General features: G+C 36.7%; 1 protein-coding gene across 7 annotated transcripts in view; it reads right to left on the bottom strand.

Annotated features, from left to right (window-relative positions):
- Positions 1-18573, bottom strand: part of cacna2d3a (calcium channel, voltage-dependent, alpha 2/delta subunit 3a) — a 199344-nt gene that overhangs the window by 158322 nt on the left and 22449 nt on the right. For all 7 annotated transcript variants that reach the window (XM_058390454.1, XM_058390456.1, XM_058390455.1 and 4 more), the window contains exon 3: positions 4091-4207. In XM_058390454.1, coding sequence (XP_058246437.1) covers positions 4091-4207 — 117 coding nt within the window. The remainder of the gene's footprint in view (positions 1-4090; positions 4208-18573) is intronic.

Raw genomic sequence — 18573 nt, 5'->3', positions numbered from 1 at the left:
TTCTTACTGGGCTTTCTACATGCGTGCACATATACGCACAGTTACTCACACATTACGTTCATGAACAGAGGGGCCGGAATGTAACACGAAGCTCACTGCTGCTATATAGAAAACTCTTTGTCTAGGCTTCCGATTGGCTAGGCATGCTCCTGACAGCACTTAAAAAATCTCTGTTTTTAAAAATACCCAGCTACATAGGGACATAGCCAAAAGTCATCACTAACCACAAACTTCCTTTACCGCAAATTTGGACGCAGGTTTTTTTGTAGTACAGTAAGTAACGAAAATGACGAACAGAAAATGTATTGGAGTAAAAGTATAGAATTTGTTTAAAAAAAAGCAAAAGTAAAAGATGACAGAAATATAAAAACTCAAGTAAAGTACAAAAATACTTAAGTACTGTAACAAAGTAATTTTACTTCGTTACTTTACACCACTGGTAGTAACACACGACAGATCATGCTTTTATATATAAAGTAATATAAGCATGATGTGTGATATTCAGTGTGGATTACTGTTAGAAGAAAAGAGAGTCAGGGCTACAAGAGCGCAAGTGCAGGACAACTTCTCTTTATTAATCCAAAACAAAGATAAAAACCTAGACAAAAGGCAGGTCAAACAAGCTACGGTCGAGCGTGACAAAGCAGGGCTGCAAGGGCGAGGCAAAGAAACAGTTAAATAATACAAGGCTAGGTTGCAAGGAATAGAAGGCTTTGCAACATCACAATTTTAACAAAACAGAGCATAAACTTCGCAATTAACAAGATGGGGCGAAGACAGGACAAAACAAACAAAAGCTCATGGCTACAAAGTAAACAGAAGCAGAAGTGAAATTGAGCTCTGGCACGAGGGGGAGATTTTTTTTTTTTTTTTGCATAATTACCTGGTCTGGAGTGTGTTATTTGTATACTACAGCAATTTACCAATAATAACAAACATTTAGGTTATTTATAACTGACTCACCACACTTGTCACAGCATGTCATTTTAATGAGAAACTGGAAACACTTCTGTCTTGAATCGTGACTGTTACAAAGCACTCACAGCCATGACTCTTTCACTGTATCTAATTCTCTGTTAAACAACAATACGGTTTTTTAAAATCTATCTTAGTTTATTTGAAGGATCTGCCATACAAGTCTCTGTGTGTAGAGTTGCTTCATTTTACAGCCAGAACTACTGCTTGAGCCGTGCAGCTATTCAAAAAATCCAAAAACCCTTCTGATCAATCAGATATGAGAATTCGACAGTGCTGTGGTACAATTCTCTGGTTATTTCACAATTCTGTAGAATTCTCAATTCTAATTGGCCAGAAGATATTTTATTTTCAAATATCATCCTCTCTGACAGTAGTGTTGTCTGCAAATGGCAGGTATAAATGAATCTGTTTGTTCGAATGCATCATTGTTTCTATAGCAACAATTCAAACAGGTAGTTGCAGGGCAGTAAGACATCGATTTAGCATTTTCTGAAGCAGTCTCTAGGGGCAACTTGCTCCATAACATGACTACAAGCAACTACAAGCAAATTAAAAGTGTGAGTAGACTTTAAAAAACGCAAAAGTATTAAATTAAGTGTTGTTCTTTAATTAAAATAATATTAAGCAAGTGTGCTTATTGGAAACTTAAACCCTGTTGATTTCCCAATAGCACACACACACACACACAAACACACACACACACACACACTTAACAGGATTTATTAATATGCACACAACCCACCTAACTACACACTGCCACAATACATCAAACACCTACACATTTTAATGTACCTTAATTATAACATACAGCATTCTCTCATACTGTCCGTCTGTTCATGTACACACACACACACACACCACACCACACACACACAGAGAGAGAGAGAGAGAGAGAGAGAGAGAGAGAGAGAGTGAGGAAAAGAAACAGATTATTCTACCAGGAGTATTTAACAACTGGTGGGTTACATTACCTGAGGCCATTTAAGCACTTACACACATCTCATGAATTAAACATAGAGTAATATCAAACGCTGTCCTTACACACCGTGACACAGAGAGGCGAGGACTTGCACTCAATGAGAAGTGCTAAGAACTCGTTTTTGATTAAGGGCTTTTTATTAAAGACAGTCCTGTCCATTTCTATGTACTTAAAATTATTTTATAAGGATTTTTTTGTTACTAAAGTCTATTTGTGAATGTATTTGTGTTTAAAATTCACACTAAAATCACTTTAATATCTAATCACTGGACTGTCTGATGGAATCATTTGGAAACTTGACAAACTTTGAATGCTAAGCTTATAACAAGAATATTTTCTTAGAAATTATTTAACCAACTACGATTCGTTTGTAACGAATTCAGAAACCATCAGTCATTTCCTACTACCTGCCCTTCAGACAATCTGAGTTTAAAACACTCTGTAACACATATGTTTAGATACACTTTATGAGCACACTGTTAATACCGGTCAAATTAATCATATGTCTTGAATCCATTTTTTGTAAAATATTGTTAGAGGTTTCTTTTTTTTTTTTTTTTCGTTCATCACCTTTGCAAATTGTGTTTCCTATCCAATCATTTAGAATTATATTAGTATGCACCAATAAATATTATATACTTAAGCAATAAATATTACAAATTAAAATTAATATTTCAAAATGTTAACAGCTGGAAGACATGTGAAACTGCACAAAATAAACACAGATACAAAACCTGAACTGTGGAGTATGAGGCAGTGACGCTCCCTGCTGTGCCACTGTGTCCAACATCATTACATATATTAATTAATTAGATTATTATTTGAAGATGAATTATGCTCTCATTTCTTTTCTGGTTTATTTATAAATGTTACTCCTAATGATGTAGCGATCCACCGATGAGTTTCATTGCAGCCTAATATGGCATCAGATTTATTGTCTTATCTAAACCAGTTAAATATTTTAAACTGCAAATAAATTATACTGATTGCCATGATACATATCATGCTGAAGAACACAAAACTACTGCAGCCATCGTTCATTTTTGATCAATATATTTCAAGACGCTACATTAATTACTTTGAGGGTATCGTTATCGTTTGTGTAACATCATCATCACACTTCCCAATGACAGGTACCAGAAACTTCTCATGAGTGAGTAGAAGAACCTTTAACAATAAAGAATAGTACCATATAAACAAGTATAAGCACTATATCCTATATAGTGAATAATACACATAATCGACTCCTCCATAGTGCTGTTTTTCATGTTACTCACAGTTCAAGTAGGTCCTTAACCCAAAATACATAGTAAAGTGATGAGTCTTTTACTAAGCAATTACTAAGGCATTTTTTTTATAATACACTATGTGCTATAGTCTTAGGCCATACATTCTGAAGCATCTGGAGGTTTGTAGGATAATAATATGTCAACCTTCGAAAGCAGCGGCATCACTAGACCATTTTTACTAGAGCATGAGCCTCAGTAAAATTTTGTTCAAATGTTCAATCCTTGTCAATTGAGAAAACTTACAGTAGATAGGTGTGAAAATTGGCCTTACTATTCATTGAACGTTATCGTTTCCATCACTGGAATTATTTAAAACATGAAGGCTGATTGTATCCCAGCTGAAGTGACACCCTGCCCCAATAATGTGCCCCTCCTCCCGTCACTTTTCTCTGTGGAAACCTCTACTCACAGTCAGACCACAATTAATAATATGACTTCGTAGCTGAGGACTGAGGAGAGGGAACGATCAGGGTGATGATTATGGCTGTGTTAATGAGTATTTTGTTGAATCCCGTTTTTAGCTTGTTAAGTGTTAAGTGCTTAGCTCTTCTAATTGCCACAAATGGTGTGATTTAGTTCATATCCGTGAAAGCTGTTTGATTTGTTCATTTAAAGTGCTAGGTAGGTAACTCAAGAAAATGTGGATTTAAATGAATGAATATTACTTGAAGTCACCAGTATTGAATGATTTGGTGCTGTTTTTGCAAAAAGAACTTTACCCTAGAAGTTTTAAAGAGCTTCTGCAAAACTCTAGAAGTGCCCAAGATTAACACTAATCTTTTATACATGCCAAACACACATCAAAATATACTGATTAATATGCATGCATGCACAACACACCCACCTTCATAGCATCTGCTTTTTTATGAAACATCTCCTCCATGTTTTCTGCCAGTTGCTTCACAAGTTTGAGGCCATCGATTTCTTCGACCCGTACTGAACGCTCAAACTCTTTGTATTTCTGAAAGAGGTACAGAAAAGGACAGACAATCCATCAAATTGACATAGTTAATTTCCAATGATGAAAACAGTTGATATTTTTTATCTGACCATTACTCAGTGCTTTGTGTAATTTATAAAACATACAGTAAAGTACAGAAACAAAAAGCAAGATGTGATCCAACAAGTGGACAAGGAGGGAGGAAAAGGTCTAGGAACTAACAGGCTAAAAATGTAAGTGAATATGAATTCATTATTCAGATTGAATAGAGAATGTGTTTATTCAAAAAGGAACACAAAAAGTTTGCCAGAAAGTATGTGGCTGAAACTCGGCGGGTATCACTTTCTAATAAATTTAGTTGGGTCTATTTCCAAAAAATAAAAATAAAAAACAAGCTAGTAGCTTAATTTAAAGCACTGCGACCCTAACCAGGCAGTTACTAAGGATGCTGTAAAGGAACAGTGCCACATAGTCATGATAATGAGCATGGTGTTTGTTTGTACTGTGAGCTTTATATCTGGCTCGTGTCTTTTTTCTTACCCAGTGCACAAGAAGAATTGTGCACTTCCTATCTGTATTTAAAACATATGTAAGTAAATAATAATTACTTTAGATTGAAATAAATATATATGTATTTGTACATGTTCAAATGTGTCCACTGCCCTTTTTGAGTCTGCTTCCTTTTAAGGATTCTTCCTCATATCTTCCTCATTTATAAATATAAATTTAAATTTGAAACATTATCATTTTTATTATGAATTTGTATATTTCTGTAAAGTTGCTTTAGGGCAATGTCCATTGTTAAAACGCATTAGAAAGAAAATGCAATTAAAATTTGAAATTAATTAAATTGGTACAGTATGGCATTATTATTATTAGTAGTAGTAGTAGATGTAGTAGTAGATGTAGTAGTAGTAGTAAGAGTAAAGAGTTAGCCATTATTTATTGCGTAAAAGGTAGCATTTTGGGATTACTTTTAATGGCACAACACATTTACTATGATAGAGAACCAAATGTTTTCTTAAATGTGCCTAATCCCAAGCTCCTGACTTCTACAAATGTCACTATTAAGGGAAAATAAACTATGAAATTACAGCGATAGCAGTTGACAATTTATCAAGTTCAATATGCAATGTGTGTTCAACAAACTGACAATTCAACAAACTCATCACTAAGCCTTTGTTCCAGAATGAGAAAAAGGAGGATTCCTATTGTTTCTTCTGGATATGTATTGCCTCTGTTTCTTTTTGAAAGGAGATGATTAGCTCAGTCTGTGCAACACTGCAACTCCCTGCCTGTCATCCTCAACACCCACACACACACTCACACGCACACACTAAGCAATTATCCCAAATTGTGCATGTGTGTGTGTGTGTATGCCTGCTTGTGTGACTGTGTGTGCCTGCTTGTGTGTGTGTGTGTGTGTGTGTGTGCGTGTGTGTGTGTGTGTATGTGTGTAGGTTACCAATTTGAGTTTCCAGACAAGAAAGTAGGGAGAGCAAAGAGTGTGAGAGAGAGATAAAATGAGAGAATGAAGAAAAGGAAGACAGGTAGTCTATGTGAAGACTCAGAACAAAGAACAGAGGTGCTGATATGGAACATTTGCATTCGCTTCTTAGAAAACAACATCTATCACTGCAATAGACAATGAAAAAGGGAAGTAAAATAAATGAAAGGGAGAGTGACCCTCTTAACGTTTGACTCAATACTCTTCACTCTCCTTTCCTCTTTCTTCTTAACAATCTTTTTATTTTTTATTTTTTTTACCTCGCTCTAATCTTGCTTTCCACCCTGCCATTTCTGAACTGCTCAAAAGTTTGGACAGAAGAAAGAAAAAAACTGTTACTCTTGACAACCTCTGTGTCCAATCTTGGTGACATACTGATGAATGAGCAGTGAATCAGAAACACAGCCAATGCCCCTTAGCCAGTCGGGGTGATTAATGGAAGTCTGTGTAGCCAATTAGAGACTGAGGAGAGATTGCATGCTTTTAGTGCAAAATAACCTTAAGACCATAGCGAAGACTGGAGATAATTGAAATGAGGACTAAGACTAGATGAACAACAGAAGCTCAACACAGCTCCGGGGAGCAGCAGTCATTGTTTCCTAACACCAAGTTTTCACAGTGTGCACATACACCCTGCATTAAATTTAATGGGGTGCAAAAGAGCTCAGAAGTCTCTTTGGATACACTCTAAGGTAGAAAGTCGATAAAAAGCGATGACACATGAACAAAGACACTCGACCCAGTCTTGAACATCGCTATATCTGGGGAACAATTAACTTCTTAATTAAAACGCTACTCGAATGAGAACACTGCAGTAAAAGCACTTGAACAGAGCATGTAAAAGACAGGTACTTTGATCTTGGCTTGTCACCAAATGTTGCATGAAGAGAGAAGGAGAGTGAGAGAGAAAGAGAGAGAGGGAGGGAGGAAGATATGAAAGGAAAATGAGAAAAAACAGGGATGAAAGAAGGTTTTATGAAGAGCTCTAATCTGAAGCCAGAACCAAATCCTTTTCCATTTCCCTGTGTTTGAGATTCCTCTTAACCTCCATATCATCCCCAAAGCCTTGCAAATCCACCAACGCAGGGTCAGATGCAGCCTTTGGCCCAAACACAGGCTCAAAGGAGAATGAGGGTCCACGTCTGTGTGTGTGTGTGTGTGTGTGAGCATGTGTTTAAGTGAAGTCATACAGTACAGACTCCTGAAACTTCCTCAATATACTGGTGCTCCATTCATGCGTCATGAGACTTGGGGCTTAGGGGCTAATCTTCTCTGTCCAGTTAGGACATGCTTCTAAAGCCATATGAGAAACTAGGTTGGGGGAAAGGGTTGGTTTTAGAAAAAGTAAAATACAAAATCTACATGTGACAAATATATATGGTCCCCCACACCATTATTTTGTGATATGTTCATTTTTGCTTTGTAAATGTTATACACTATATTGCCAAAAGTTTTGGGACACCACTTCAAACCATTGAATTCAGGTAGTTCTGGTGAAAGGAACGCTTAATGCTTCAGCATACCAAGACATTTTGGACAATTTCATGCTTCCAACTTTGTGGGAACAGTTTGGCGATGACCCCTTCCTGTTCCAACATGACTGTACACCAGTGCACAAAGCAAGGTCCATAAAGACATGGATGAGTGAGTTTGGTGTGGAGGAACTTCACAGAGTCCTGACCCTAATGCCTTTGAACACCCTAGAACATCTTTGGGATGAATTAGAGTGGAGACTGTGAGCCAGGCCTTCTCATCCAACATCAGTGCCTGGCCTCACAAATGCACTTCTAGAGGAATGGTCGAAAATTCCCATAAACACACTCCTAAACCTGGTGGAAGCTATAGCTGCAAAGGGCGGGCCAACTCCATATTAGATTCATGTGCATGTAAAGGCAGACATCCCAGTTTTGGTCTGGCTTGCAGTCTCTGCTCTAATTCATCCCAAAGGTGTTCTATCAGGTTGAGGTCAGGACTAAGTGTGCAGGTCAGTCAAGTTCCTCCACACCAAACTCGCTCATCCATGTCTTTATGGAGCTTGCTTTGTGTACTGGTGTGCAGTCATGCTGGAACAGGAAGGGGTCATCCCCAAACTGTTCCCACAAAGTTGGAAGCTTGAAATTATCCAAAATGTCTTGGTATGCTGAAGCATTAAGAGTTCCTTTCACTGGAAATAATGGGCCAAGCCCAACCCCTCAACTCGAATGATTGAGTGTCCTCAAAATCACCTAGTCCTCACTATATATTTACGATATTAATATGTTTACCAATATTAATGACAGTTGTAAAAAAAAAAAAATATATATATATATATATATATATATATATATATATATGATGACTGGTTAATTTGGTCCTTGTAGTTCCACAAAGAGCTACAGTAGATATACAATCCCCTCCAAAAAAATACTGGGACAGCAGGGTCAATTTGTTTATTTTTGCTATATGCTGAAGATATTTAGGTTTAAGATTATAAGCAAATGTGTTGGAACTGATAGCCTTAAGATAAATTAAAGTAAATAACACTTAATATTTGGTTGGATATTCCTTGTGAAAACTGTCTTTCTTTTGTGATGCTTTTCCAGGCTTCTACTTTTTCTCTTCAGTCCTGTGTTCCAAGGGTAAAATAAATGCTCAGTTGGTTTGTGTGGTGATTGAATTGGCCAGTCTAAATCCTTCTACTTTTTTCCCCTAATGAAGTCCTTTGTTGAGCTGGCAGTGTGTTTTGGATCATTGTCTTGCTGCATGATGAAGTTCCTCTCAATTAGATTGGATGCATTGCTCTGTAAATTAGCAGACAGAATGTTTCTGTAGACTTCTGACTTCAATTTGCTGCTACAATCAGAAGTTACATCATCAGGACAGACATGAAAGCCCAAGCCATGTTTCATGACCCTTCTTTCTTCCATCACTTTGTTTAATCTTGGTTCCTGGACTTGTGTGGCTCACCTCTGTATTTCTTTGTGAACTCAAATCTGGCTTTCCAAATCTTACTGCTGATGAGTGGTTCGAATCTTGTGGTTTGGATTCTAGACTTTTTGCCTTTAAAGTCTTCTTAAATGGTGGATTGTGATTCCTTCACCCCTGGAGGTTGTTGATGATGTCAATGACAAGTGTTTTGTTTTCCTTTGCTGCTCTCACAATGTTTGTCATTAAATGCTGTTGATTTCATTGGTTGACCTGTTCGATATCTGGTTGTTAGTACACCGGTGTTTTTTTTTTTTTTCTGAACGATTTTCCCTCTTTTGTCAGCTTCTAAATTACTTGCTTTTCTCCCACAGACAGCTCGCTGGTCTTCATGTTGGTTTATTCCTTTTAACAACAGCTACATCTACACTGTCAGTCATATGTTCCAATATTTTTTATCTCAGAAACCAAATGTCTTGTGAATAGCAAAATCAAAAGAATTAGCCATGCCATTCCAATACTTTCACAAGGGACTGTATGAATGCATTCACAAACACATGGGTTGTACAATGATTAATGAATGAGGGAATCTTTATCCCAATGAGACACAGCCTTAATGCCACAACTTTCAGTTCATTTAACGCGCCATTGCCAGTCTGGCTCCCTAAGCCTGATCTCTGAACAGCTGCCACACACACACACACACACACACACAAACAAGCAGATAGATAGATAGATAGATAGATAGACAGACAGACAGACAGACAGACAGACAGACAGACAGACAGATAGATAGATAGATAGATAGATAGATAGATAGATAGATAGATAGATAGATAGATAGATAGATAGATAGATAGATATCACAGCTGCTCGATAGACATCATGGAACAGGTTGTTCCTTTGTGGTCTATAATTTCTTATTTAATAACATGGTTGCAATTTAATTTCGCTTTATTGGATTATTACACTCTAATGCTGAAACAAGAGAATATGATACACACTTGAGACACATTTCTCCTGAATCCAAAGCTCCTACAAAACACAGTGTAAATGGAGATTATTGACAATACTCTACTGCACTTATTATAGATAAGTGCAGTAATTTCCCTCAATGTCAGTCCATGTGAATCCTTATATCTTGTTTATATTCATTTTCATTACTGCAGCTATGACCAGAATCCAGTAGTTACTGAAAATAAATGAGTTTTTCACCATGGTGCTCTTTTCTCCATGGTTTACATAACTAACTAGAGATACCCGTGATCATTTTCGTACCGTTTTTGTGGTTTTGCTTGGACAAAGATACTTTTAAACAATTCCTGTCCTGAATACAGATGAGTAAAAACTACTAAAAACAAAACAAAGGTTTGGGCCTAAAACCTCTGTTGTGATGAATATAAGTCACACTATTACACCATGTGGGGGCAATGACAGGTTGTCTGCAAATCTAGGGAACACAGAGATAAAATCAGTAAAATGTCTGGTTTGTATTATTTATAGTGATGCAGCAAAGACAACTACTTATTTATTGATTGTAATAACTGCCTTTGGAACATAACTAATGCAAATATTGTAAAAAATGTTTTGCTTTCAGAATAATAATCAAAATATTTATTAAGGGCCTTTTCCACCCTTTTGTTCGATTGAATCCAACATCATGTCAGGAATTGGTGGCAGTAGTAATACTGGCAATCAAACCATGAACAACAATCTTAGAAACCTAAATGAACTATGCTCTTTCAACAACAACCTCCATAGACTATGGTGCTCAAAACAAAAATTACACATGCTAGACAAAGGATAAAACACAAGATTTGTGCACATTATACTACAACGTGATCCAAGTGTTGGGGTCAGGTGATGTGCAAGGGCTGATAGGAATTGCAGTTCTGTGCTACACTGACAGAACCAGCCCACTCACTCAGCTCCCCAAGTGTTAGATGTGGTCAAGAGGAAATCCTAACCAGTAGGTGGAGCAAAACCCAAGGCAGAGCCAGATGACATCCAAAAGTCAGGGAAGACGATGCCCTTCAGAAGGCAAGAAGGCGGAGCGGCCATCAGGCAAGGTGATGCAAGTGCAGATACTTTATTAATAACACTGGCAAACAAACCACAAACAACATCAATCTTAGAAACCTAAAAGAACTGTGATCTTTAGGTGTAAACATACATAGACTAGAGGGTACTCACAACAACAATGACAAAAGCGAGACAAAGGGTGCTACACAAAACAGGATTTGGATACTAGTGTATCTTATTATACTACAACGTGATTCAGGTACAAGCAGCCATATGACTTGGTGAGTGTTGTGATCAGATGATGTTTAAGGGCTAAAGGGAATCATAATTCTACTCCATATTCAGTTTTGATGAAAGTCTAGCCCCTCACCTTTGATTTTCTTTTTGCCCAATTGTTTTTTTCCTGCTTTGTTCAATAAACCCTGCTCTTGCATCGTGTGACTCGCATTCTCCTGCTATGTAATGCTATAATCTTCCCAGATACAGTTTATGCCCAAGACACTCTAGATACAGCTTTAACAGACACTCTAGATATACCCAGAAGAATTTCTTCTGATGATCTGCTCATGCGAAACATCCTTGGTAACATCCTTCAGCATATTTACTTACTAACTGCGTATTACTAACAGACATTATAATATACAGTTGTAGGAAAGTAATAACTTGAATGAATAATTTCACTTCTTTTTTTTTAAATTTGAATCTGGTTCCTCTCAAGGTTTCATCCTCATGTAGTTTCAAGGAGTTTTTCCTTGCCACTATCACTTCTGGCTTGTTCCATCAAAATCCATAAAATGATTTTTGTTGCAATGTAAAAGTTATAATATCTAATGTTAAAAGCATTATCAAAAATTGAATTCCACTTTTGTGAAATTTTGTGATGTTGTTGTGCGAACAAGATATGAAGTATATGTCGTTATGTTGTAAAAGTCATAAATAATTCATATGAATAATGAAGAGTGTATAATGTTTCTTGAGCATAAACGGAAGGCAGATGCATTCCATCAAAAGTACTATTTGTAGGAAAGGCAAAATCGTGATTGAACATTAGTACAAGCAAAAGATGGCTTTTTTCCTTGTGCTTCAACATGTACAGCAACAAATGACTGTAAAAAGAGAACATCATGCGCAAATGAAGTGGAACAATTAATTTCACGCTTGTCCTCCCTGCCTGAGCTGCACACCGGTCAGTGGCTGAAAATGTACTGGTGACACACTGGCACTGCTTATAGATGACCCACTGAGGCATAGACAAGAACCAGTGAAACACACTTACTGAATAAAAATGATTTTATTCAGTAAGGTATAAAAAGAATACTTACAACAACTGTGATGATCTGAAGAGAACACTAGCAAACAGAGTTTTGCACTAGCAAACAGAGTAGAAGCTAAAATCAGAATCAATACAAAGAAAATCACACAACTACATGCAAGATGCCATATATGCTTTTAGTGAGGACACATGCTATAACTCCTTGATCTTAAGCTAATTCTTCTTGCATGGTATAAAGCAGCATTAAGTACCAGTGTCACGGTAGCAGTAAAGGGACACTGAAATACTTTACCCATCAGCCCCATCACGTTCAATGTCTCAAGCACCGTTTGATTACCTTGATTAAGCATCACTATTTATAGCTCTAGTTTTTCAGTGTCTGGATGTCAAGCTACAAATTCTTTTGTAGAACCTGGTGGCTATGCCTCATATAAAATAAAATTTCTTTTTTTTTATTTCATTGTCTGTACCACTTATCTGATCTATCCTCAGGTCACAGGGAGCCTGTGCCATCAAGGCAGGATACACCCTGGATGGAGTGCCAACCCATCGCAGGGCACACACACTCATTCACTACAGGCAATTTAGAGCCTCCAATCAGCCTAGAAGCATGTCTTTGGACTGTGGGAGGAAACCCACCAAGCACGGGGAGAACATGCAAACTCCACACACACAGTGAGCGGGACTCGAACCCAGGACACTGGAGGTGTGAGGCGAAGGTGCTAACCACTAAGCCACATAAAATAAAACATAATGCAAAATAATAGCATGAGCTGGATTAAGCATTATTCTATAATCTGCTGACTAATTAGGATGCAAGCCATGTTGTTAAACTAAACTAAGAAATTTAATATGATGCGTGCAGCAAGGATTATTCTTGGAGCAACATACTGGCAAAAAATAGTCCTTTATTATATGTTTATTTCAATATTTACCCTCACCTCAATCATGTATCACCATATTAGTCTTTTTTTTATTTTTTCATTTTTAAAATGAAAATCATATTATGGCAAATGCTAAATGCTTAATCTTTTTTTTTTTCATTCAGTCACTTTCAGTAATCCCCAATCTGTTACGGGCTTAAAGGCAAGATGCCTGTTTAAAAAAAAACAAAAAACAGACACCCAAGAAAGATCTGGCAACCTTGAATGCCTGAAATTCTGCCTTGATATTTGGCTTTCCAGCTTCAAATCTAAGTCACCAACTCGATCATCAGTCCAAAGCAGGTAAGTAGTTAACCAGTAGGCAGTATGTATACAGTAAATTCAGAACTGACTACACAGAAACTACAGACAAGAAAAAACACAGAAATAGATGTAGACTAACATAAGCGCAATAGTGAGGCAAATATACAAGAAACATGATACTAGATAGCAGGTGTCTGCTACGGGTTGAGAATATGAAATTCACAATCAATAGCCTCGAGAGATGGAACAAAATCAGTTGTCCTCATCTGGAAATAACCGAGTTCTGCCTTAAGGATGCAACAAAAGTCAGAACCATCAACCTAAGCCTGCAATGAAATCTGGACAGTCAAGATGCTCACAATGGAGCAATTCAATGGAATCAAAGTCAAAGAAAATCAGTTTTAGAAGCTTTCGGTGCGGTTCAGCTAATCTTATAATGCCCCGGTGGAATTAAATCTGTGACTTTTGTGCCATGCTTAATTATAATTATTCAGTGATAATATAAAACAGAGCAGTATCTATTAAATCGATCACAGTATAATGTAATAGATTTAATCACATTCACTTACTCCTTCTCATTGTCCAGTGAGATATACTGTACTCTATTATTCTCACAAGAGGTAAGATTCTAAGGGCATGAGACATGTAACTCCAGTCACTCTAACAAAGAAATTGTCTTCTCACTGATCCAGAGCAAGATAGTGACAAATAGAACTAATCCATAAGAAAGGTGAATAATGGGTCAAACTAAATGACTTTCTTTCTTTTTTTTTACTTTAATGAAACCACAGACACCAAACAAACAATAAAGCTTTAAAATAATAAGTGACTTACTTTTTAACTAAGATGTTACACCAAAAATGGTCTGCGTATAAATTATTTGTAGTATGATGTTACCATCATTCATTAAAGTAAAACTAATAATAATAATAATAATAATTCACTGACCCATTTATTGTAGATTTATGAATCTACAAATAAAAATTGCACATTATATAATCCTTTAAAGCATAAATTAATTCTTAAAAAAAACATAGGCACATCCGTTCAGATGATTTTAATTACTTAAAATTGTTGATTACTTAAAAGCATACGATTGAAAGTCCTGAAATAAAACATCAGCTCAATCTGTGTATAAATAAAAATTGTTCTAAAATATTTAATATTGATGGGCAAAATAATCGAAAATATTATTTTAAACAAAATAGTGCAATATCCTGGATGCAACTGATTTCGTATCTAAAATGTGTCTTCATTTTCATCTTCAGATATAGCAGATCCATTCCGAATGGCATTGAGAGCAAATCAGGTTAATGATTTGAAATAATGTATTTTAAAATAAATTACAGTAATGGTAGGATTCACGTTATATTTTCATATATATTTATTGTTCATAGTTTTTGTTTTGTTTTGTTTTTTTCAACTTTTTAATTTACTTTCCTATACCCATTTACTGAACCCATTTTTAGACTCCAGTTAACATTATTTAGTAGTCTGATAATGGTGGGTTGTGGTTTTCACCGTTGTACCAAAATTAGAAAGTAATGGTCCCTTTGGCAATGCTTTATCATCCCCACTTGTCTCTAAACGGGGCTGAGGTGTCTAACAGCCTGCCTTCTTCACTAACCCTGTGTGATAGCATACAGTAATTACATAATGACCTCTGACTCTTTATCTGTGATCTGTTCAGAAGCTGTCTTTTACACCGATATACACAAACACACACCCTCCTTCCCTTCCACTTACTAGACCTAATGTAGTCGTCTATCTCTTTATGTTTCTGTGTTCCAGAAGCCAAACATCTGAAGAAGATAATAACGGAGAGAGGGAACAAGCTGCAATCTTCTAAATGGGTCAGCTATGTCTATACTCTCCCGTTTACTTTCCCCCTCTGTTTCCGCAACACATTGTATGTCTCCCTCTTTCTATGAAATGTTTTTCATGCTCAGTAGCGCGGACAATACAAGACAACCTCAAAGCCAACACACACAATCGAGCCTCTTACAGACAGCGGAAATGAAGATCCACTTTACAAGGTAGAGAAGCAAAAATGAATTATCTTGCTATTAGTCTGTCTATTATGAATTTTATTATACTATTCAGGGCTCAGCTGGACAGAGTAAATAGAATAAAGTCCAGTAAGTAGAGATGCTCGTTCGCTCTTGATGACCACATGAGTCAAATAAACTCTTTCTGTTATACGCATTTGGTTTTATGCTCTTTGCTCTTTCTGTGCAAACAAGTAAACAGGACTATGTCTCAAAACAATGAGTGGAGGAACTTGTAAGAATCTAATATGAAACAAACCAGGTCGGTAAATAAAAATTATTAACCAATACACGCTATATGACCAAAAGTACATGGACACCTGGGAATTCAACATCCCATTCCAAAACTATGGCCATTATTACTAAGTTGTTGTTCCACCATTGCTACAAAACAGCCTCCACTTTTCAAACAAGTCTGTTTATTAGCCTTTTAGTCGTTTATTAGATTTCTAGTCCAGCTACATGTCATAAACTATTTACTGCCTAAGACTTTACCATACTTTTGTTTTTTTCCAAAGCCTGCACTGCAGACCTCCCATATGAAAATATGTTTAGTCAACTTTACCCAACATATCCTATGAGAAGATTATAGAAAACGTTATTAATAATAATAGTAAGTAGTAATTAGAAATGAACTCTAATTAAATCTGGTCATCTGCCAAATAAATAAGAAATTTGTAATTAATTAATATTTTTTTTAAAAGCATCTAAAAATAGGTTTAACAGTTTTATATTTGGTTTATAGTAATCATATTCACATTCACATTTCTGGCATTTGGCAGACACCCTTATCCAGAGTGACTGACAATTTTTATTTCATTTTATAGAACTGAGCAGGTGAGGGTTAAGGGCCTTACTCAGGGGCCCAGCAGTGGTGGACTTGGTGGACCTGGGAACACCTTAACCACTAAGCTACCACATTCCCCACATCCACATATAATTCGCAGTAGGTAAATCCTATTATCATCAAGCATATCTATTGAGTATTGCCTTGAGAATATGAATCTTAAATGACATAAAAACATTTTGACAGCGCCGACCTTGCTCAGGACAAAAGTAATCTTTAATTGTTCATCTGTGAAGTTTGCTGGAATGGAGGGAGAACCACAAGGGACAATCTGTCCAATGTGGTAAAAGAGTTTGACAGCACTCTCCATCCATTCAAGCACAGGAAAAGGGCAAAGGAGAAGTGGAAAAGAAATCCAGCAGAGCCTGAATAAAGTGCTCTTGCCAGCTGAAACTATTTTGAGGTTCACATGATTCTTACGTCAGGCTGCTGCACCCTCAGCTCTTTTATCAATGTAGCCTTCAGGGCTATAAAGTAAGAATGCTGGAGATGCATTATTGAACAGACAGGTTTTGCTGTCCATGATTACAACAACAGAGTCAGACTTCAGTACACTTTTGCTAAACCAAGGACAATAGGAAAGAGCAGAGAGAGTAGCAAAAGCAGAAAAATGAAGTGAGGAGGAACGTGTGAGTTTTTGTTTTTGTTTTTTTAGATTTCTCTTTACCATTTGATACAGTGTTCTGGAAAGGTCACAAAGTTTTCCACAAAAAATTATTTGGTAACTGAACATTGGCATCATCAGTCTTAATATACACTACTGTGCAAAAGTTTGGGATCACTTGGAAATTTCCTTATTTTCCAGTTGTGCTCTGGGGCCTCCCACTCCTGTTTCTGTTCTGGTTAGAACCAGTTTGCACTGTTCTATAAAGGGAGAAGTTCAGAGCATGGTAAGATAAGTTCTTACCATAAAAAGAAAAAAAGAAAGTTCTTTCTTTCTGGCCATTTTGAGCCACCCACAACTTCTGATGCTCCAGATACTAAACTATCCTAAAGAAGGCCATTTTTATTGCTCATTTAATCAGTACAATAGTTTTCAGCTTTGTTGCAAAAGAAACAGAGGACTGATGGTTGCTGATAATGGGCCTCTGTGTGACAACGTAGACCTTGCTTCTAAAAAATCATCTGATTAATTTTACATTTTTGAAATGGATAAACATGGGTTTCTCTTTAGAAAACAAAAAAAATTCCAAAAGTTTCCAACTTTTGAACAGTAGTGTATATACAAAATATTTAGATGCTCTTTGTTTATTTGGATCCTTATCATTTCAAAATTGTATTTTTATTGTCTGGTTCATTTATGCCACATTTTATTGTCAAAAACCTCAGAACTGAAATTCCACTCTAGTGTAGCTCAGGAAACAGAGAATTTTCCCAGCTTTAATATTTGCATTAGTTTTGGCTCATATGTACTTGTTGAACATGTTGGCCCCCTTCTTTGTTGATATAACACAAGCCAGACTTTTGTGAAGGATTTCCACTAGATTTGGGGCTGTGGGAATTTCTGCCCATTCATTTCTAAGGACTTTAGAGAGATTGTATGCTGACACTGGAACATGTTCTGCCCCTTAGTTCCAATGAAGGGAAGTGTTAATGCTACACATTCTAAGTAGTTGTGTGCTTTTAACTTGTGGCAATAGTTTATGGAAGCTCAACATGGGTGTAATGGTCAGGAGTCAGGTGTCAACACACATTCAGTCATATAGTGTATGTTGTAAACTGAAGGGGGCAAATCTGAATATGTTACCAATACAGCTGCATCATTCCAATAGAATTTGTAGGTAATTACACAAATGAACATGGTCAGGCACCCACCTGTTTCCATTTGTAAAGTGCTCTTAAACATGCACAAACACACACAGACACATACACACACACACACCTGTAAGCAGCCAAAAATCAAGAGCTGCCAGTATTATTTGTTTTCATTACCCTGTCATGCTATTCTGCTTATTGTGTGGTCATGAAACATCCACCCCAAACATGCAGCCCATGGCATGATGAGAGCAGAGCACACAAGATGTATTTCCAATGCTTAAATCCATCATCCAGAGATTTCACAGAGAGTACACAGAAAATCAGAAGCTAGGGAGCGTGTGCACTGTGACACCATAAGTGTGGGATGTGAGGCTGCTCCAGGCTTATCTACAAAATATACATGAGAGCATGCTGCAGGAGCAACACACCCAACAACAATGCCTATCCCCCTCTCTCAGCTCTCTCTCAGCATATATATCACTTTCTTTCTCTCTCTGAATTAGAAATGGTGAAAATAACTGTGTGTGATGGCCTGTGAAAACCCTTCACATTTTCCTGAATCAAGCTCAAGCTCAACACTGACAGGTGATGTGAATAACACTGATTATCTCGTATAATAGCGTTTGCCAAGGGGTGGGATATATTAGGCAGCAGGTGAACAGTCAGTTCTCAAAGCTGATGTGTTGAAACCAGGAAAAATGGGCAAGAGTGAGGATTAGGGACAAAAAAAACATTATATTAAATATAAGTCTACTATCAATCTTGAACTTTTTGTCTGATATTAATCTTGAACTTTTTGTACTATATTTCTTATGTTCTGAAAAGCTGCTTTGAGACAATG

This window comes from Hemibagrus wyckioides, linkage group LG05 (genome assembly GCF_019097595.1).
Source record: "Hemibagrus wyckioides isolate EC202008001 linkage group LG05, SWU_Hwy_1.0, whole genome shotgun sequence".
Taxonomy (NCBI): Eukaryota; Metazoa; Chordata; class Actinopteri; order Siluriformes; family Bagridae; genus Hemibagrus; species Hemibagrus wyckioides.
Note: the sequence above shows the minus strand (reverse complement) of the source record. Positions and strands in the feature narration are given on the sequence as shown.